The 23,171-nt window shown below is 42.9% G+C and overlaps 1 protein-coding gene across 2 annotated transcripts in view; it reads left to right on the top strand.

Moving 5' to 3' along the window:
* The first annotated feature begins 100 nt into the window (after positions 1–100).
* The window catches only part of RPGR (retinitis pigmentosa GTPase regulator), a 93,352-nt gene continuing 70,281 nt past the window's right edge, over positions 101–23,171 (top strand). For both annotated transcript variants that reach the window (XM_074994738.1, XM_074994729.1), the window contains exons 1-6: positions 101–154; positions 4,763–4,888; positions 7,857–7,949; positions 13,485–13,547; positions 15,392–15,550; positions 17,565–17,714. In XM_074994738.1, the coding sequence (XP_074850839.1) occupies positions 127–154; positions 4,763–4,888; positions 7,857–7,949; positions 13,485–13,547; positions 15,392–15,550; positions 17,565–17,714 (619 nt within the window). In that variant the 5' untranslated portion in view covers positions 101–126. The remainder of the gene's footprint in view (positions 155–4,762; positions 4,889–7,856; positions 7,950–13,484; positions 13,548–15,391; positions 15,551–17,564; positions 17,715–23,171) is intronic.

Below are 23,171 nucleotides of genomic sequence, written 5' to 3'. Positions count from 1 at the left end.
CCGCCAGTCCCGCGCGCGGCCTCCCGGGGGCCAGGCCCCGCCTCCCGTTGCCCGTGGCAGGAGGTTTGTTTACTTCCGGGACCCTCCCCCCGCACCGCCAGGTCCCAGCGCCGGAGCAGAGCCGCAATGGGGGAGGCGGAGGAGCCAGTGCCCGGTGAGTGCTGGCTGGTGCGGGCGGGGCTGGTCGAGCCCCCGGGAGACGTCCGCGCGTCCCGCCTGCGCCGGGCTTCGGACCGCGGGGCCCCTCCCAGGCTCGCCCCGCGCTGCGGCGTCTCCGGGTGTCAGCGGGTGGCCCGGGGGCTACGGGGCTCTGGCCCTGCGCCGTGCGCGCGCGTGTGTGTGTAAGTGTAAGTAAGAAACTGTTGATATGTTTCTCCGTCCAACCCCCCCCCCCACCAGCCTCCGCCTGCCCCCTCGTTAGAAGAGGGCAGGGGCCTGGACTCGAGGACTTCCCCAGCTCCTTCAAGGTCTATGAGATGTGTATCTCCATATATTACATTACATTACATTAAAGTCCGTGATTAATGCTTGTGGAATCTTTGTCACTGTGGCCCATACATTGACCTCTTGGGAACTAGGAAGAATTGCAGCTGCTAGGCTAGTGAATGCCGTTTGATGCCAACCCGTGCTAGGCTTATCAGATTTCATGCTACCCCTCATAAGATATCTGCTGGTTCAGGTTCGATGCGGTCACCTGTATCAGAGTATCATGAAATTACATCACGAAAGCTCATGCTCTAAACTTTTCTGTTAGTCTATAAGGTGCCACAGGACCCTTCGTTGCTGCTACAGATCCAGACTAACACGGCTACCCCTCCGATACTTGACTACATGGATTTTGTGATGCAAAAAATGTCTTTAGAGAAGAAAAAAAAAGAGCATAGACAAAGAAAACATTATCTCCAGAAACTAATAAAATACATTTAAAATCTGTCCTGACAGTTTTTCACCTGGCAAAGAATGTGGTTTAGTCTATGACATTTTATGTTCGTGTTTGAGTATTCTTACTATATGTTAAGAACATAAAAGTGACCATAATGGGTTGGACCAATCCTCTCTCTAGCTCAGTCTTCTGTCTTCTGATAAACAACAAGAATTCCTGTGACACCTTATAGACTAACAGATGTTATGGGGCATAAGCGTTTGGGGCAAAGACCCACTTCATCACAAATGCTTATGCTCCGAAATATCTATTAGTGTATAAGGTGGCACAGGACTTCTTGTTGTTTTGGAAGATACAGGCTAACTCAGCTCCTCCTCTGACACTTGTCTTCCGATAGTGCTCGATGTCGGGTGCTTCAGAATGAATGAAGGGAAGGCTAATAAAGTAGACACTAGGGACATTTCAGAGCAGTGGTAGGCAGCCTGAAGGTGGTATGCAGCCTGTCACAATTCTATATGAAAGACATTTTGTGTACTGTTGCCCATGTTCATTCAGGGTTGCCAGGTTCCGCTGGTTTTCATCTGCATAGTTTTTTTCCTACTGGTATTAATAAAGTGGCATGCACATAAAGCAAGGGCACGTGAAGTGAGGTGTTTACTGATTGCATGCAACATTGCCTGGGAGAGCCATGCGTTCCATCTGCATCCAGTCAGAACACAGCTATGGTTCAGTTGGCACACCCCGCAAATTCTAGGTACATAAGCGCAGTTAGCAAAACTACCCTATCCTGGGAGATTGTCTTGCTCACAACAATCTTGTGGCCCACTGAGATGGGAAAGGGCCACTCAGCGGGCCACTCACAAGCCTAGATTGTCCATTGCCGTTTCAGAGCATGGCTTTGCATCCTTCTCTGTCCTAGTTAATAGCCACTGATGGACTTCCTGTGAACTTCTCTAGGTAATTTTTTTAAAAAGTTTATTGCTATCCTGGGAATTATTTTGAAAATGTTAATTGCTAAAAGCATAAGTTTTCAAAGTATGTGTGTGTGTGGGTTTTTTTTATGTGATTACTTGATGCAGTACAAATTGTGACTGTTCTCAAATGTGGCAGAGCTATATTCTTTCAGACATAGGGCTCTTAACCGCTCCAAAATATGCTACTATTCAGTTTGGCAGATCCCACTATTCAGATATTAACATCAAAGGGGATCATTCTAAGTATGTCCAAATGACTACAAAAATGGATACCTGTTGCTAAGGGACAAAGGCAAAAAATAAAACCACATTTTTCGTTAATATTGGTTCAGGAGCAGCACTGGGGAACTTTTCATAGATTTGAAGGCCAGAAGGGTCTAGTCTGGCTTCATAATTCTAATTGAATATACAAAAATGATATATGCAAAAAATAGAATATACACATCCATGGAGTATAAGCTCACAAAAGATAGGTTGCGTGTCCCAATTTGCATAAAGCATATTTGAGTTATGGATATTTGTATTTAAAAGCACATTTCCATAAAAATATGGGAATGCTGTGTCACACACATGTAGACACTTACAAACCGTAATCAAATCACACTTAGCTTTTCTTTGTTAAGTTAAATAGAGTGAGCTCTTTGAGTCTGTCAATATAAGGCATAATTTCTAATCCTTTAATCATTATTTCGGTTCTTCTCAAAACCCTCTCCAATTCATCAACATTCTTCTTGAATTGGGAGCATCAGAAATAGACATTGTGTTTGAACAACAGTTGTACCAATGCCAAATATAGAGGTAAAATAACCTCTCTGTTCCTACTCAGAATTCCCTTATTTATGTATTCCAAAACAGCATTAGCTGTTTGGAACATTACATCACCCTGGGAGTCCCATTCTGCTAGTTATCCACCAGAACCCCAAATCTTTTTCAGAGTCAGTGCTTCCCAGGACAGAGTCCCCCATTCTGTATGTATGACCTACATTCTTTGTTCCTGGACATACATATTTCACTGGATTAAAATAAGATTATGTCATGACTGTGACATTTTCTGCTTCAGCCCCAGGGCAGTTGGAGTTGTGGATGACAGCTGATGGAGGGTCTGGGGTTCTGAGCTGCCATGGGTGGTGGGCCCCCCCGCAAATTACAGCCACTGCAGGTGGAACTCAGAACTCCAGTCTGCTGTGCGTGATGGGACCCCCTGAAGCTCATAGCTGCCACAGGCCCTTAAGCTGTCAGCCACAGTGGTGACAGGCAGTGTTCCCTCTAATTTTTTCCATTTGTGGGCAGAATAAGTTTTGTTATGTGCAACAAGGCATAGGTGCATGTGTTCTGCCAATAGAAACACATGCTCCCAGTTGTGGGTGGCTGTGAGCACTCTGCTAATCATCTAGGCAGCACCTGAATGTCTCTCGGGCAGCCACACAAATTTTCACCTTTTGGGGAACATTGATGACAAGTACTGGACCCTCTTCCTTCCCTGCCTGAAGCTAGGCTGGGGCTCAGCCCCTAATTTGCCATTGTTATTTTAGTAAAAGTGCAAACAAGTTACGGGTGTTTGAGAATTTTTGTTTGTTGCGTGTGACCGATCCCTGACTTTTATTTAAAATAAATGTGACAAAATCTTAGCCTCGTTTATCATATTTAAAAACTTGAAGGATGTTTTAGCAGTGGCAACATGAAACCTGCAGCATGTCACTCAAATTGAAGTTCCCCATGATCGTGTAGCATTTTTTTTTGTTTTGTTTTAGTTTTACTTTGACACATTAATGCTAATTTTTAGTAGAGAATGCTATAAAAATCTTAAAGCTCTGCGGGCAGCTGATGCAGTTCTGAAATGTTTCCTGAACAAAATGGTGCATTTTAAAAAAAGCACATTGTTCTGAAGTGGAGGGAAAATGTCTTAAAGAGGACTTAAACATTGAGTGTTATAAATAGAAACTAAAATAGAAAAAATAGAAACAAAGTTGGGAATGATGGAAGCGAAACCATCAGCTTATGTGCCCATTTTCTCACCTGTACCATGAAGGTAACATATTTACTTCAAATTCAAAGGTTATGGTGAAAGTTTAGTTCATAAATGTTTGTGAAACATTTGAGATGTTCTAATAGAAGGCACTCTCAAAATGCAATGTATTTATTTAAATGGTTTAAAAAACTCTTGTACTACGTGATTTCAACATAGTAAGCTTGAGACTCTTTTGCTCTCCAAAATGTGAAGAACTGTTTTAGAAATAAAGGTCTCTAGGATTAGATTTTTTTTTTTAGATCATAATTTTAAAATGGAAGTTGGTTTTGGCAGTCCTTGTTTGCAAGGGCTGAGGGTTTTGCTTTTAGGGGGCAATTTTTAGAGCAAATGTATCTTTTCAGATGAGTGAGGAAGAGTGGTCAGATTTGGAGCCTGTCATCCTTTTCAGTGTCTCTGTCTAGTCCAATTTGGAAAACCTGTTTGAATTCAAGTGTAAACGTAAGTGAGATTATTTTTTTGATCTCAGCCTGCTTTCAGGATGAGCTTTTCATGCTTTACTTTTTTTGGGTCAACATTTTCATTTTTTATGCCCAGTATATAAGTGGCAATATTGCTGTATTTCTTAGAGGATAGTAGTATAGCACAAAAGAACTTAGGTATATCCTTCATGTAAAATATATCTACAGCTATATCTCATCAACTGGAAAGCCCATGAAACTAGGAAGGAATGAAGGGAAAAAAATGTGATCCTAAAAAGTGGTAACCTTGAGTAATCTGACTGAAAGAAACCAAAAGAGCTTGAAGAGAATTAAAGAAATAAGAAAGGACAGTGGAAAACGAAAAGGATGCTTGGATTAATAGGAGGTTGTGGTTTTTTGGCTAAATGAAGGATAGCTAATTTGCACTGACACTGAAACTGTCTTATTTATGTTTTAGAATCAGGTGCTGTTTTCACATTTGGAAAAAGCAAATTTGCAGAAAATATTCCTAGCACGTTCTGGTTTAAAAATGACAAGCCTTTGTATATATCATGTGGAGATGAACATACTGCTATTGTTACAGGTTGGTATGACAGTTTAAGGAGCATGTTTTGTAATACTGTGCTCATAAATGTGGTTTAGTTTCACATCTGTGAAACAAACAACACCTTCTCCCTGCTCTTTCAAGGAGTGCCTTCATTCCCACTGGGAGTTAAGTCCTGAATACACTAAACAGGAGATTCTGGGGGGCCCCACATGAGTGATACGTTAGGGCTATGTCTACACTTGCATTCCTCTTTAGAAAGAGGAATGTAAATGAGGGAAATCAAAAATGCAAATGAGGCACATATTTACATATCTTGTGCTTTATTTGCATAATCTCTTTTCGGAAGAGGTACTTTCGAAAGAAAGAACGCAGTGTAGGTGGGGCTTTTTTGAAAATAAACCCCATCTTCGAAAGAACCCTTCTTCCTGAAACAAAATAGGAAGAAGGGTTCTTTCGAAGATGGGCTTTATTTTCAAAAGAGCTCTGTCTACACTGCTTTTTTTCTTTTAAAAGAATCTTTTCCAAAAAGATTATGCAAATGAAACATGAGATATGTAAATCAGCATCTCATGTACATTTTCGATTTCCCTCATTTGCATTCCTCTTTCGAAAGAAGAATGCAAGTGTAGATGTAGCCCTAAAAATAAATCCCAAACCATCGTATGTATTATTGTTGCTGTGTCCATCCATCTGTCTGGGCAAGGTTCTGCCATGTTGCCCTCCCACCCCTCCACACTGTGCTGGCCCCAGCCCCTTCCCCAGCCAGCATACCCCCTGCATTCTGCCCACCCCTCCCCCACCCAGAACGGTGCCCCGCTGAGCCCCCCAATGGAGCCCTTTCACACCATGCCAGCCCCAGCCCTTCCCTGGCCAGCACAGGGCCCAGCCCAAACCCCAATGGATCCCTACCCCAGCCAGTGTGGGCCTCGCCCCACCTCCCCAACACAGGACCCCGTACGCTGTGCTAGCCCCAGTCCCTCCCCCGGCCAGCGCAAGGCCCAGCCTAGCCCCCCGTCCCTCCCCCGTTAGCCAACACCTCCCACTGGACAGCGCAGAGCCCAGCCCAGCCCAGCCCAGACCCCAGTGGAGCTTCTCTCGTGGTGACTGTGCGGTCTGGCCAGTACGCTATGGCTGTGTATTACAACATGCTTCTGTCTAGAACTTTTTCTAGCTCAGCTTCCGCTTACAAGCAGAGCTGCAACCGGGCCTCTGGTTTCAAATTGTTGATCTGCTACTTTTCTCCCTCACTCTATGGATCTTCTATATGAAATCATTTGTAAAGTTAACCAAAAACTTAACTACTGATTTCTGAAAAAAAGTGGTTAGATATTACTACTTAGGTAAGCTTGTAATCTAGCTTTTACATTGTAGGACTGCATAAAAACTGCATACATTCAGACAGTTCTGTATCTTTTTGGTAAATAATTACATCTGGATGCTAAATCTAATTTACTGGAGAGTGCATTCTTCTGGGAACAAGGCATATGGTAGCTGCATGTCCCAGAAGAGGGCCATACAATATGGCTGCATCTACACTAGCAAGTTCTTTTGAAAGATTTTTTTGAAAAAATGGAGCTCTTTCGAAAGATTCCAGGGAACGTCTACACACAAAAATTGTTCTTTTGAAAGTAATTTGAAACAATGTGGCTCTCCTTTTGAAATCGCTCTCCTTTCTCGTTTCAGGACATGTGCCCCCTTTTGAAAGCTTCTTTTGAAAGAAAACGTGTAAATGCTCTGCAGGACTTTTTTTCCAAAGAGCAGTCCTCATGGGGCCTGATTCTTTTTTCAATCCCTGGCCCATTCTTTTGAAAGAGCAGGGGCTGTGTGGACATGCTTATTTGAAAGAACAGATCACTCTTTTGATCCACATTTTTGTGTGTGGATACACTCTTTTGAAAGAAGTTCTTTTGGAAGAGATGTTCCAGAAGGCTTCTTTCGAAAGATCTCTATAGTGTAGACATAGCCAAAATGGCTATATGTGTAAGTCAAACAATATTCTGCAGAAGTTCAGATGTGGAAAGTCCCTCCTACAGGTCAAGTTTTCCTCATCTGTAGAAATCGTAGGGGAAAAACACGCACAAAAAAGCAAAACAAACAACTCTCCACCCTCAAACAACCTCTTACAGTGCTTTAATAGGGACAAAATCTGGTTATTGTACATATTATCCTCAAAGGCAGGCATGTGAATAGAGAAGCATACGCACCCTATTCTGATTTACATCAACCATCTTTTTTCCTTTTTAGAATAATCTGTGTGTTCATGTGTACATACTGTAACTATGTGAGCAAAGGCAGAGATACCATGTTTCCTGATCCATAGGCCCTGTCCAAGAGTATTTCTCCATTTTGTGTCATGGAAGTTCTGTGCAACAGCCTATCAGTAGAGTATATAGCAGAAGCCTTGACTGGAATAAATAACTTCCTGCCTTATGTGCTCTCTTCTGAGTGCAGGTTTTCTGGCAAATGTGTTCAGCCAGATTTTAACAGGGCATTGATATTATAGAAAAGATCTTCCAAAAAATCAGCTACAGTGTACATTTTGGCCTGAAGAATGCATTCAGAACAGCCAAATTGTGTCAATGGTCTACATCGTATATAGAGTTTTTTGTTATGGATGACAAAATCTCTTATTTTGGATAAAACCATGGCACCAACTACAATTTCAGGCTGGTTCTTTGAAGTCATTTTGAAGTCATTGCTAACCACGGCTGGCTGACTAACTACAGAACAACATTGTGATGTTAATATGTAGGAAAAAAAATCAGTTCCATACACGTTTTAACTGACGGTATTTTTTAAATTAGTCTGCTTTAAATATTAAAGTGTTCAAGAACTTCATTGTAAAATAAAAATATTCTCTTGTAATTGCCCTTACTAGAAGTTGTAATAATAATTATGTTATTGTGGGGAAGGCGTTGATGGTCATCTTTACTTATGCTCTACTGTAAAGTTGCTTTATATCCAAACATTTTTATGAATTCCCATGGATGTCTTTATTTTACAGGCAAAGGTAAACTTTACATGTTTGGCAGCAATAACTGGGGCCAGTTAGGACTAGGAACAAAAAATACTATCAACAAGCCAACTTGTGTGAAAGGTTTGTCTTATTTTCTTATTTGGCTTTTTTGATAGATGTCTGGAAAAACAAAGTTATGCATAACACAGGTTGAACCTGTCTCATCCAGCACCCTCGGGATCTGACCAGTGCTGAAAGAGAAAATTTGCTGGACCACAGGAGGTCAATATTTTCTAGTGCAGTACCAACACCTCCACCACTTAGTGGGCTCTTAGAAGACATTTAGGGGTAAATAACAGCAAAGAACACTATGTCAGAGAGGGATGCATGTTCGTCTGTATCTTAGAGAACAACAAAAAGTCCTATGGCACCTTATAGGCTAACAGATATTTTGGAGCGTAAGCTTTCATGGCCAAAGACCCGCTTCATCAGATGCATGCATCTGACCTCATGCGTCTGACGAAGTGCATCTTTGCCCATGAAAGCTTATGCTCCAAAATATCTGTTACTCTAGAAGGTGCCACAGGACTTCTTGTTGTTAGCACAGAACACTCAGAGCTAGGCCTGGTGGCGGTAAGCAAACTTTAGGGACCACAGGAAACTTGGCCGTTGCCACGATAAGTGGTCATCCAGCTAACTAAAATCATGCTGAATTACAGAGTTTACCAGACAAGAGAGTTCTGAATTAGAGAGGTTCAACTTGTATCAATTTCCAAATGAAATACAAGATGCCTACTTGATTTTCTATTCCCTCATGATTCTAAGTCTCATGGAGTTTTAGGACTATTTAAAATACACAGAAGCCAATCTTTTGTATACTGTTAAAAATTCCCATTTGGTGTCATCTCTATTTCTGTCCAACTTCATTCCATGTGTAGGGGACGTTATTGGACTGTTGATCTCTGAAGTGCTGTCTAGTGCTTAGACACCAAGAGAGTATTGTTTTATGTATTCATTGTTGTTATGTTGGTCCCAGGTTATTAGAGAGATGAGGTGAATGATGTAATACTGTTTTTTATTAGACCAACTTCTGTTGGTGAGAGAGACAAGCTTTTGACCTTACACAAAGATCATCAGTCTCAAGGTGGCTCAATAAAAGATATTACATCATTCATCTTGCCTCTAATACCATTATATGTAACATTCTGACAATGCAAGGAGAGACAGTCTTTATATTTGTCCTACTGCTTTTTGAGCAAAGATGAGAAATACCTGAAGATGTCCTAAAAGCCATTAATGGGTTCACCTATGTCCACTACACCAGTGGTTCCCAACCTTTTCACTAGTGCTGACCCCCTATCTCCCCCGAAGCCATTTGTGAACCTCATCAAAGCCAATTCTAGCCACTACATACACTTCATTAAATGAAAAAGGAAACCACGATATAGATTTTCAGACAGCAATTAATAACATTATTGGAAGATATTTAATTTAAAAATAATTTGATTGTAACTTTCCAATTTATTTATAACTCATTTTCTATGATCATTTTTATTTGTTTTTTTTTTTTTTCATGGATCCCCTGCAATGCCCTTGACTGCAGACCCCAGGTTGGGAGCCACTGCACTAGACACCTCATTGAATAAAGAAGGAGTAGAATAAATAACCGTGCACAATACATATTAGGGAATCTGTCATTCCATTTCAATTTCTTAGGCTGTGTCTACACTACGACACAATATTGAGCTCACTGCCTTAAATTTGAATTTACCATGACTGTTTTCACTGTAAATACCATTAGGCCGATTTAGGGAGCACTAATATTGAGATTACAAAATCTCAGTTACATGACAGGTATAGCATCTAACTTGGATTCAGAAGTTCGATTAAAAGGCCAGTGTGGAAGCGCCATGTCTTGAAATTGAATTTATTAACCTCCAGAGGTGTCCAGTATGTAACTCACAATGCCCCTCTCAGTGATCCGCTCTGGCCGCTTCTCTTCAGTTCATTGGATAACAGGAAGATCATGAATTGCAAAGCGGGAGCAGCAAGCCTGTGGCTGTAGGCTCATGTTTGTACAACAGCCTGAGAAATGTCTGTCTTTCTTTATTGTTAGCACTATGAGAGCATCTACCCATTACAAATAGCCCCTGCAGGGTGTTTGTGGGTCTGTCGCTAACCCCCTCTCGCCCTTTTTATTTTTCCCTCTGTGCTGCCTTATAGTGCACTGGAAAGCCAAAGACTCTCTCCATCAGCAACTCTTTTCTAAAAAAACTTTCCTATCTTCTTTTTATTACATTCTTCAGGGTCCCTGTATTATTTTCAGGGCTCACATGCAATGAAGGGAGGGGGACACTCAGTGGATGGCCAGCTGAGAACACAGTCATTGCACAGAAGCCTTATTGTGTACTGGAAAGCCATGTTTTTTTGGAGCCACTGTATCATTTTGAAAAAAGTCAAATATCTTTTTCCCTAGACTTTTTCTATCCTCTTTCTTCTAATTTTGAGAATGCAGTCAGGGTCCTTGTGTTATTTTCAGGGATTGGATGCAATCACGGGAGGGGAGACACCGAGCAGATGGCCAGTTGAGAATTCAGCTACAGAAGAAAGATATTGCTGTAAACCCTTTTGCCATCTCTGTGGATGCCCTACTTTTCCTTCTTTTCAGTGGGAAGAAATGGACATTTGCTTAGCACAGGAGGGGAAAGAGGAAAGTGCAATGTGGGAAGATGAGGTCGGATACCAGTGAGCATACCCAGAATGCTACGGGGATGAGGGAACTAGGGGATAGGTTCCCACAATGCGCCACTGCAGCAGTCGAAGTTTGCCAATTTGAGTGTGACAGCAATGAGACAGCTTTGTGAGGAGCAAGTGGGGAGGTGAGGATGGTCAAATTTGAAATTATTAATTCCAGAGCTACAAAATCAATATTAAGTCGAATTTATCTCGTAGTGTAGATGTAGCCCAAGTCTCTTTCTTTACATTCATCCACATTATCAATATAGTAGAATCTCAAAGATATGAATACCAGAATTATTAACTGACTGATCAACTGACCACCGTGTGTGACTGGAAATAATTAATCCAGGATCTGAAAAACAAAGAAACCAAACCCAACAACAACAAACAATTACTGTACTGTGCCTGTAATGCATCTTAAAGAAAGTCACGCTTGGTGTGTCTGCCCATCCTACTCCCAGTCATAGGGTAGCCACTTACTTCCAGCACAAGGCAGTTGGAGTCAGCAGAGCAGGGTCAGCATTCTGGTCTGCACAGCCTTCACCCTTCCCTTGTATCTCCCTGCCCCCAGCAGGGGGATGTATATATTTTTGTGTCCCCCGCCCCCCACACCCCATCCTACCTGTCTGCTTCAGTTGCTTCTGTTCCTCTCTATGTGCCTGTTTCAGGCTGGGAACAGAGGAGAGAGCAGGGTCACCAGGATCTTCGCCTTCTCTGTCATCAGCCTCTCAGACTATCCAGAATAGAGATCCTTCTGTAGGACAGGAACAGGATACTTTCTTCCCTCTCCTTGGCAGTGGTCAGCTGCCAGAAGGATGGATGATGACTCCAAGAGGGTGGATAGCTAGCCCTGGAGCAGGGTGGCAACAATTCTTAGGAATGATTGCTTGTTGCTGTACTAATCCTGAGAAAGTGCCTTCATGGGCTTCCCCAAGGTGATCCCTGAAGTGCAACAGGAAGTAAATTCTATTAGTAATGCCAAAACTGTCAGCCATGTTACATGCACTGAATTTCAGGGCATGTGTAGCATGGCTGACAGTTTTGGCATTACTAATAGAATTTACTTCCTGTTGCACTTCAGGGATCACCTTGGGGAAGCCCATGAAGGCACTTTCTCAGGATTAGTACAGCAACAAGCAATCGTCTGGCTGCCATGGGAGTACTCCTGATCTTCCAGGCTAGAGATGGCAGTCAGCAGAAGGAGTAGGTACGTGGCGGAGAAGGCAAGATTTCTGAGGCTCCAATTCAGATAATCTTCATACCCACTAGAGGTAGAATGTAGGATTATCTGCATGTGCTCCTTCATCACACAGTACTTCCATGTTTTTCCAGGTCCAGTGACAAATAATGGGACTGGGAAGAGTGTCATAATTTCTGAGTATAGTGTTGGTGTGTGTAGGGTAGGATGAAAAAGGGTCCAGACCCCAGAGGATTGATTTGTGTGTGTGTGGAAAATTTCTAAGACTGTGTGGTTGGTGGAAGTGGTTCAGAATTGATGGGTTTGAGCTATGGAATGACTGAGTAGAAAGTGGAAGAGCAGTTGAGCAGTAGTAGTAGTAGTAGTAGGCATCCTTCAGTCTGCAAAGACTATGGATCGCACCCTTTATAGTTTCAATTGAGGACTTCATTTACAGCATCTACTGTGACTATGAAGACCCACATGAGTGTGACAGTCCTTGCTGCATCTCTTGCAGATGTGGTGGGTGTCTGGCAAGTCCTTAGTGTGCTTTCTGTGCACTCGCTTCTCCTCTGCTAGCTGCCTGGTCCTCATCTCGCCCTTCTGAAGGCCCTTGTGTAACCCCTGCCTCCACCTGCTGCGGTTGTCTGCTAGTTCTTCCCAGTTGTCCAGCTTGAGGTCTGCCTCTCTGAGGTCTCTCTTGCAGACATCTTTGTAGCGCAACTGGGGGCAGGATGAGGGTATTTTGGAGCTGGTGGAAGTTGTTTTGGAGGGAGCTTGAGAAGGTTCTGAAAAAGGAAGAAGATGCCCTAGGTTGGCAGGGTTGAGTGCCATGGGAAATCAAATCAATTTGTGAATGAGTATGGTAGGGAAAGATGATAGGATAGCTGGAAAATAGACTGTAGGGGCAGCATTTCGGAAGTAGAGAGAGGGTGAGAGGTCACAGGGGTAAATATTTTTTTTCTGTTTCTGGAACGAGGAGGGGCACTAGAGATGAGTATATACATTTTTTTTTCTTCTCTACCAAAGCACTTGCCCAAGGCTAGCCCCTTTCCCCACACCCAGTCCACTTTTTCACTTAAAGCAATAGGGTGGAGTAGAGGGACAGTGTGTGTGTTGTGCACAGAGGTGGGTGTAGAGGCCAATTGCTACCTGAAGCCCCATTGCTTTTCTGCAGCTCCACAGTAGGCTTGCCACTTAACAGCTAATGATTACGCCAGTTAATATGACCGGCTAACGTGGGAGTGTGATGCAGAATGTGATAGCAAGGCAGAGAGAAGAACAGAGAATTGGTGTGTGGGGGTGAAGAGGTAGGCAACAGATCTGGGCAATTATAATGACTCAAAATGGAGGGAGAGGGAAAATAGTGGGTAAGTAATGTGCAAGTCCTGAAAATTGGAGCAAGTGCCACTATGTAGTCTCCAGTGCAACTTTTGGCATACTATGGAAGGTTGTTTTGCCATGGTGACTTGCAATCTGTGATTATGTATGGTACATTAGTGCTCATGCTGTTAATGTGGAAGACAGAGACAAGTAATTGGGGAATCTGTCTATTTTTATTTACCCAGGGGAGATTTTGATTGACACATTCTCATGAAATAAAGAGAAATACTAGGTTAGAGTGTTCAATTTATATTGTAACTTTACCTGCTACTGGTAAAAATGTGAAAAGAGCAGCTGGCTATCTGGAGAGTGCAAAGTGGTATAATCGTGCAACTATCAATCAGTTTGTAAACTTAGTCTTTGACTTTAATTCATAGCTTTGAAACCAGAAAAGGTGAAACTTGCTGTTTGCGGAAGAAACCACACTTTAGTTTACACAGGTATGTAATCTGCATTGTTTATACACTAGGGAAATATTTAAGGCAAAATTGTGCCCTGGGTTTCATGCATAGTTCTAGTTCTATAAGAGAAGCTTCCTATGTGTATCTAGTGGGAAAACTTAGCAGTGAAAATTCAACCACTTGTCCTGCATTCTGTGCTTTGAATGCTTGAAATAGCTTCACCATGCCAAGATGTCAAAAAACAAATTCTTCATAGGATTTTACGAAGAGTAGCCAGCTTGAAGAATTTCCTTCTGCCGAATTTTGATTGATGGCAACAGTTTTATATAACTTCAGTAAAAGTTTGAACATATCCTTTTCAATCATCTCTTAGGCTGGGTTTACACTACAGCTGTTTGTCAACAGAAGTCACTGTTGCAAGAGATTTCCTGACAAAACTTCTGTAGACAAAGTGCAGCCACAGACAAAAGCTATCGGGAGAGTACTCCACCCTGTTGACAGAGTGGCTGGACTTCCCAGCTGCTCTCTTGACAAAACAGACACCTGAAAGCACAGCAGATGGGGCTGCCCATTGTCCTGGATGCCCTGTCTGGTGAGGGAAGGCCCCCCAGAGCGTCCACATAACTTTTTTTTGACAGGACCTGTCAACAAAAGGCACTGTTCCTCATCTGGGAGAGGCTGTCGATAGAAGTGCTGACTTCTGTCAGCAGACTGTCAACAAAATGCATTGTGTGTGTGTGGTCATTCCACCAGTTTTGTCAACACAACTGGGGTTTTGTCAGCAAAACTTGCTAGTGTAACCATAGCCTTAGTTTCCTAAAATGCAGTATGCTCTGCCCCCCACAGTTGAGTTTGAGAAAAATTTCAGAAGCTAGCATTTTCATTTTATGGAATCAGTAGGCAGTGAGTTGATCCAAATTTGACAAGTTTTTAAATTTTGTAGAAAGAAACCACCGTTGTTATAGCACCAATATTTAGAACCTGTAATGATATGAAGAGAGTAGATGATTACAAAGGGTTTTAATATATGTGTTAAGTCTGGATATAGTAAACTGTTTTCACAATATAACAGAACACTTTAATAAATATTGACTATAACAGATTGAACATGATACAGTTTTACAACTTGAACCCGTTACTGTGGTTGGATAATGAGGGTCACAAAAATTAACATTTGTAGTCATGCACATTAAAATAACATTAAAGATAATTAAAACTCATGCTTCGGGGCACAAGTTAATTAAATGTGCGTTAAGAAAGATTTTTTCCCTGACCCTTTTTATGGTGTTGTATACCTGAAAGCATCTATTTATATATCTTAGGTGCTTATATGGCCCCCCATCACTGTAGTTTCCAACTATTTCACAAGCTAATATATTTATCTTGATTGTTAATCTGTAGCTTCACAAATAACACTGCTACTCCTCAGACTAATTTTAGCCAGTTAACAATAGGCTCTCTATATTTTTCCATTTATGTTAGGCTACCTTTGGTAGTCTGGACTTTCAAGGGTGTACTCAGTCTGCAGACATTAACTCAAGGTCCTTTCAACATATTTTGAACATCCTGAGTTTTAAAGAACTACAGAGTATAAAGATGAGTTCCTTTGCTTTTGACTTCTTTCCAGGCTGATGGAAAACTCAGCCTTCTGTAGAGGCATTTCTGTTCTAAAGTGGAGAGGAATGCTGTTAGAATTTCTGCATCTGAAAGTGCCCAGGAAACTATCTTGGGGAGTTACAATGGCAACTTATAATATCGGCATTAGAATATTTTAGGGCAGTTTAGCGTAACTTTTAAAAACTTTTTCTTCAGAAGGAAATGGAGCTTAAAGTTTTTGATTTGATGTCACTTAATACGTATTACACGTGCTTTTCTGTGTGCAGAACGAGGACACGTATATGCTGCTGGAGGCAACAATGAAGGGCAGTTGGGATTAGGTGACACAGAAGAAAGAAACACATTTCATGTAATTATTTTTTTTAGCAACCGGTACAAAATCAAACAGCTGGCAGCTGGATCTTACACATCAGCAGCATTAACTGGTGAGTGTACAAGCAAAGAACAAATGCCTATGCCATGAAAAGATTAAAAACCATGTTAACAACATAGCTTATCATTTGACAGCCCTATTCACCCTGACAGAAGTTTTACATCAAGCTCATTTGATTTGCAAAATCAGCAATTAATAACAGAGACTTGATAAGCCCATGTGGTCCTAGAAAGGCTTTAGTTATCTGATTGTAGTTTTCCTGTCTTCCTTTGCAAACTATTCAGACCTCATTCACATATACTATCTTATTAGTAAATACATCTTCTCTGTATGGTTGGAATGAAACTGCACCAAGGTGATAATTCTGGTGTGTATTCAGCTATTGGAAGATGTGTGCTAGGCTATTTTCCTTTGTGCCAAGCTCTAAAGCTGTCCTGGGAATTGTGAAGCAACCTTGCATAGTTTTAGTTCCAAATCATGTCCCAGGAACTGCATCATATAAAGAGGTTTTATGCAGAGCTAGCTTCCCACAATATGTAATCGCTGTACAGAAAAGTCTGAATGGTGGTGGAAGATTAGTGTATCATTTCTTTGCCTGAGCTTCTCTTCATTGCTGACATATGGGACTGGATTTGAGACAAATAGAACAGCTACTCTGGTCAGTCTGAGGGAGACTGAATGAAGTTGTGGGGTGGGTGGGAGAGGGATAAGAGAAAGCAGGGAGTCAAGGGGAGACTCAGGCCGTTGCTACACTACCATTCTTCTGCCAGGGGGGCCATGGTAATGAGGCAATTTGAAGCAGGCTAATGAGGTGCTAATTTGCATATTCAGCACTTCATTAGCATAATGGTGACTGTGTGAACAGACTTCAAATTTCAGATTGACAATGAAGATGGGGGCAGGCACCCCCCTTCCAACATTCCCTCACCCCCCACAGAACTAGATGGGAGTAAGGGAATGTGGGGTACTTATTTTGAAGCTGCCCCCCATCTTCATTGTCAATCTGCAATTTGAAGTCTGTTCACCTGGCTGCCGTTATGCTAATGAGGTGCTGAATCTAGGGAGATACACCTCTCATAGAGGTGGAAGGGAACTCAGGAGGTCATTGAATCCACTCCTCTGTCCTCTTAGCAGGACCAAGCACCATCCCTTTTCCCTGTCTTCTCCTATTTGCTCCCAACCCCTAAATGGCCCCCTCAAGGGATTGAGCTCACAACCCTGCGTTCAGCAGGACAATCCTCAAACCACTGAGCTATCCCTCCCCCGTAATAATGGGAGATATGCATCTCCTAGAGCTGGAAGAGGCCTCAGGAGGTCATCTAGTCCAGTCTCCTGCCCTCTTGGCAGGACCAAGCACTATCTCTGGCATCTATTTGCCCCAATCCCCAAATAGCCTCCTCAAGGCTTGAGCTCACAACCCCAGGTTTAGCAGGCCAATGCTCAAACCGCCGAGCTATACCTCCCCCATTTTAGCACTTCATTAGCGTGCTTTGAATTGCCTCATTACCATTACACCTTCGACAGGAGCATGGTAGTGTAGCAGCAAACTCAGTGGTATGAGTAGAAATGCTGCAACAGAAGATCAGTTTGGAAGAAGGACCAATGAGAATCCAGTTGATGGTATGAGTGGAAACAAACCCATCCCAAAGTTACTAACAGGAAGAGGGACAAGCATACCATCCTAACATTCATCAGAATGAGCATAGACAGACCACCAGCAGCTTGTAAGTCTGACACCCTCCAAGCTTTTTGCTTACTGGAGAAATGTATTGAGAAATACATTTTAAATGTTGCCATCTGTGTATGGTCTAATACCACTTGGTCACTAAACATTTCATGGCACATATCAGAAGACTGTGCGGGAGGGATGCATTGGTATCCCTGGCCCCCTAATGTGCTGTGTGTTGAGTGGCAGCTGATAGCTATTCTGCTTCAGCAATGGCTATGTGTCAGCAGTGTCATATAGAGTGTGTCAGCTGTGTCTGCATGGAAACCAAAAGTAAATGTAAATATTATTGTTAGCCCAACTTTGGTTTTAAATCTGACTTTCTGTCACTTTATTTTAGAGGATGGACAGCTTTTCGTGTGGGGAGACAATTCTGAAGGTCAAATTGGCCTGGCTAGTGCAGCCAGTGTGGGTGTACCTTCTCAGGTGGATGTTGGAAAACCTGTTTCCTGGATCGCCTGTGGATATTATCACTCTGCTTTGGTAACAAGTAAGATGACATGCTGTGTAATAGAGCTAACAATGCCAGTTGCTCTCAAACTGTGGTCCTTATTTTCACCTCTAAATTTCCTTAAAATAGCCAGTATACATTAAATATATCCCTAATGATCTATGCCACAGGTGCATTATATGATCAAGCAGTGTTCCCTCTAATATTTTTCTATCCATATGCTGAATAAATTTTATTATGTGCATTAAGGTATAGGTATATATGCACCACCAGTAGAAACACGTGCTGCTGGTTCTCGGTGCTCTACTAAGCAGCTGGGCAGCATTTGACTCTCTCCTGGTTGGCCACCCATGCACTCATCTTACAGGGAATACTGATCACAAACAAAAAGGAAAATGGTCTGTGCACTTATGAATTAGAGGGTAGTCTTGCAGAGACAATCTTTTTGAAGTTTACTTGATGCTGTGAAATGATTTTAGAAACTGACCTGTTCTTTTTCAAAAGTCTTGATTGAAACTGAATTAATAATACCACGAGAAAACAAATTACAGTGAATGTTTGTGTGTGGACAGTCTTATGGAAAAGGATATAACTCTGAGTGAGTGTCTTGTCATGCTGATTTTATTTGAGTGCGGTACGTGACATATGTCCCGAGGGAAACTGATTTGTATTTTGTACAATAATCCAGCATCTCTGAAGCTATTCACATTTGCTAATAAGTACTGACCCTGTTCTTCTCTGCTTTTCTCTCCCTCCAGAAAAGGTAAATCTTAGTGGGCATCTATCCCATATTTTTCAGGAAAATCTACCTTCTCTTCTAATTTGATGCCGTAAATGTCAAAGTTTGATACTATCCATTTAAATTTCTGGGCCAGACTGAATGTATGCTATAGAAAGTAGAAATGTCTTGAGCTATGTATAGGTAGTTTATAGCTGAAAAATAAAAAAATAGAATGAATGTTAAAAATACACATCTAGAATTTTGTCAAGGCACTATCCAAAGGTTTATCAAGGCACATAATGTATTAAAAGCAATAATCTATGTATGAAAACCTATAGCTGTGGAAAGAATTATGAAGATATTCAGCCCAAAGGAGGCAAGACGAGAGACATTGGAAAAGACTTCCAAGATCAGTGTTTCCCTAAGGGAAATATGGCAGTTAATATCCCGACAATTTTTACTGTGCAGGATTTGCACTAAGAGACCTTTCTATAGCTCATCTCTTCCCCGCTTCCCAACCTGACCCAAAACTACATTTCCTGATCTGAGTAAATTTATCAGCAAGTGAAGAAAATATTAAAGGCGGCAAGGTGGCTGTTTGTTCTCCACAAATGTGTGGACCCTGTATAATACTAAGTCTTTAATATTAGCTCCTTCCCAATAGAGTATTAAACACTTCAGTAGATCAATAATTTTGGTATACAGAACTTTTAATAAGCATCCAAAAGCTATATCTGGTGCTTTACTCAATCTGCTTCATAAATGACAAATCTGAGATGATGATATCTGTGTGGGTCCATAGGAGTATGCCATAAGCAGAATGAAAATGTTAAGTGACGATACAGTATAGGTGGTGGGATGTTTTGCCTATAATGTGCAACTTTGTATTAATTTTGCTATCTTAAAATAAGTAAGTTAAATGCTTATGATTGACCAGAAGTTTAGCAGTCATTAAACATTCTTCAGCTTCCAAGCACCACTGTCTACAAGTAGATGTGTATGTCAAAAAGAGCCAGCTGTTCTGTTCATCCATTCTGGGGCAACTGGACTGGCCACTGTTAGAAGACAGGATACTGTGCTAGGTGGACATTTGGTCTGACCCAGTATGACCATTCCTATGTTCTTAGGCATAGTGAGAAGGTAGTATGCAAAATTTTTGATCAACAAATGGGTTTTGATCATTTAATATAATCTGGAGCCAAAAATGAGTTGCTAATTTGACCACAGTAGAATCTGATACAGACTATAATGCACATTTTTGAGCCCTGTGGCAATTTAACACAGGACAGGGGTTTGAGGTATGCACATACATAATGGCCTGAGGGGTCAGCCTCATAGTCTCAGCATGGTAGAACCAGATCAAGGTGTTGAGCCAATGGAAAGCCATTTAACTTTTTTTTAGGTTCTTAGCAGTCTGTTAGTTGGAGAAAAATAGCATAGCTGCCATAAAAGATGATTCTTAATGGACTTCTCTTACCACATGTACATGCATCCCCCAGAAGCCAAGAATAGCTTTGTGAACATTTATGAGAGCTGAATATGACCAAAAGTGTTTCATAAGAAACCTTTTGAGCTTTGTTCTAGCCACTAGCACAGAGAGGTCTTCTCCACAGGTAGATCAGGCAGGAAGATGGTCAGTATCTTTCTTTGGATCATGGGCTGCTCTCCTTTACTTTCTCCATTTTTTCTCATTTTATTGAGAAGCAGCAGTACAGCTAGTATTTAGCTTTTAGTCCTGTTTTGGTTTCTCTTTGGAGTGTGTTTGCCAGCTTCTCTTTTTCCTTCGTTCTGCCCTTTCAGTGGAATGGCTAAAATGGCATATTTTTGTGTGATGGTACTTTTCTGGGTTATATCTATTGGGTTCTCTTGCCAAATCTACAACCAGGCTATTTCCCAGAAGCATCTCCCTGGCAATGGATGGAAGACAGGGCCAACATCTGCAATACAGGTAGCCCATACTTATGCAGAGTAGGGGAGGGGAATGGAAAGGCACAAACTCTGTCAAATTAAGCATAAGAATATAATTAGGAAGGCCAAAAGGGAATTTGAAGAATGGCTAGGCAAAATCCTCAAAAAGTAATAGCAAATTTTTAAGTACATCAAAAGCAGGAAGCTTGCTAAAACATGAGTGGGGAAACTGAATGATCAAGATGCTAAAGGAGCACTCAAGGATAAGGTCACTGCAGAGAAACTAAATGAATTCTTTGCACTGTTCTTCATGGCTGAGGATGTTAAGGAGATTCCCAAACCTGAGCCGTTCTTTTAGGTGACAAATCTGAGGAATCATTCCAAACTGACGTGTCATTAGAGGAGGTTTTGGAACAGTAATAAGTAACCAGGACCAGATGAGCATTCACCACAGTTCTGCACTTCCTAAAACTGGCACTCCATTCTGGCAACATCACTCGTCCAACAGGACTGGGGATATTCCTGGACCAGACTGCTGGGAGGACGGCAAGCTGAAGCCTGCCTCCTCTGACAGCCATGGGGGGTGGGGCAGTTGCAGGTCTCGGAGTCCATGTTCCCCAGCAGCTTTTGGTGGGGGTGGGGTAGGAGTGAGCAGCCATGCAGGGCCCATGCAGGCAATTCCCTGGCAGCCCTGTGGGGCTGACAGCAGCCACTCAGTGCCAGAGCCAGCTTGCCAGTGCCAGCTTCCCCCAGAAGTGCCGTAGGGCTGGAGGAATGTCCCAGGCAGCCCTGTGGGACTGGGGCTGGAGCTGGCTTCTCCCAGCAGCCCATGCGGCTGAGGCAGCCGGGCAGGACTAGAGCCGCCTCCTCATGGGGCCAGGTCTGGAGCCAAAGGTGTTTTTTCCAGCAGTCCTGTGGGAGGCAGCATAGGCAGAAGCCCCAGCAGCAGTGTAGGCAAGGGCATCCACCAAGCAGCAGCCGAGTGGAAGCAGGAGCGTGTCGCAGCTTTGGGGCCAGTGGCAGGGAACCTACCCTGGTCTGGCAAATTCTGTTGTTTGGGACCAGTGAGGTCTCAATCATGCCAGACCAGGGAGTTGCAACCTGTACAAACTGTGGTCTGTAGCCTATCCTTTAAATTATCTTGTGTACCAAATGACTGGAAAATAGCTAATGTGATGCCAGTCTTTAAAAAGGGCTCTAGAAGTGATCTGGGCAGCAATTACAGACTGGTATGTCTAAAGTCAGTACCATGCAATTAGTTGACATTATTGTAAAGAACCGAATTGTAAGACGCATGGATGAACATCCTTTGTTGGGGGAAAAGTCAACATTGTTTCTATAAATGGAAATCATGCCTCACTAATCTACTAGAATTCTTTGAGGAGGTCAACAAGCATGTGAACAAGGGGAATCCAGTGAATATAGTATAATTAGATTTCCAGAAAGCCTTTACAAGGTCCCTCACCAAAGGTCTTAAGCAAAGTAAGCTGCCATGGGATAAGACGGACAGTCCTCTCATAGCTCAATAACTGGTTAAAAGAAAGGAAACAAAGGGTAGGATGGAGAGGGGCAACACTAATGTCCTGCTGGGGCCTCGACTTGAACCAATGCCATTCAACATGTTTATGAATGGTCTGGAGAAAGGGGCAAAGAGTGAGGTGACAAAAATTGCAGATAATATTAAGCTGCTCAAGACAAGTCCAAAGCAAACTGCGAAGAACTTCTAGAAATAAATAAGATATGCCTATTTGCCTAAAATGATGACCACTTGTTTTTCAACATTTGCAGCCATTGATTTGCTCTTTTCTTCCTCTTTTTCAACCAGAAACACTGACTTCATCTCTGAGAATCCTTAACAGAGTGCCAAAGTAAGAGCCTGGTATTACAGCCTATTTTGTACCACTGGGACTACTTGCACGAGAAAGAATTAGTAGAGGAAAGATGTGAAGATGGTTTTCAATTGTCAGTGAAATTTTTACACAACTACATGAAATGGAATAAGAGTGCTTATATACTTAAAATACTCATGTATGCATTAGTGTGGCTGTGTGAATATGCAAGATAGGGAGATCTAAGGTGACCATCCATCCTGCTTTTGGTGGGACAGCCCTGTATTTTGGGTGCATTCTGGAGTCCTGATTTATTTTGCAAAAGGGGCTATCTGCCCTGTATTTCACAGTAGTTCACTGGCTTCCCCCACCTGGGAGAGGCAGACTGCGCAGTTGGCTCAGCTGCTGCCCAGCTCCCCCCAGCAGGGGCTGGAGCTGAGCCAGGGCCACGGGGGTTGAAGCTGGAGCCCAGGAGTTTGAGTGGGGCCATGGGGTTTGGAGCTGGAGCCATGGGGCAGGGGCGTGAACCAGGGTTTCAGTGGGGTTGGATCGGGGGCCTGGGTGGCAGGGCCTGGGGTTGAGTGGGAGCTGGCATTGGAGTTGGAGCTGCGGGGTATTGAGCTGGCCTGCAGAGATTGGAGCAGGAGCCAGGGCCCGGGGGGTGTGGGGAGTGGGCTGCTGGCGTGGGAGTTGGGGGAGGGGGTAAAGCCATGGCCATGGCAGAGTTGGAGCGGGGCCACTGGAGCCAGAGCTGAGTTTGGGTTGAGCTGGGCCTCGGAGGTTGAAGCAGGAGCTGAGGCCAGGGGGCAGGGGTTGGAGTGGGGCCGCTGGAGCCAGCGCCGCAAGGGGACAGAACCGGCGTGTGAACTGTGGCTGCAGCAGGGTTGGCGATGAAGCCAGAGAAGGCTGGAGCAGGAGCCATGGGGGGTTGAGCCAGGCCACGGAGGCTGGAGCAGGAGCCAGGGCAGAGGTTGTTGGAGTAGGGCGGCTGGAGACAGAGATGTGAAGTATTGAGCCAGGAGGGTGAGCTGTGGCCAC

This window comes from Carettochelys insculpta, chromosome 1, assembly GCF_033958435.1.
Source record: "Carettochelys insculpta isolate YL-2023 chromosome 1, ASM3395843v1, whole genome shotgun sequence".
Classification (NCBI taxonomy): Eukaryota; Metazoa; Chordata; order Testudines; family Carettochelyidae; genus Carettochelys; species Carettochelys insculpta.
This window is presented reverse-complemented; position numbering and strand designations above follow the sequence as displayed.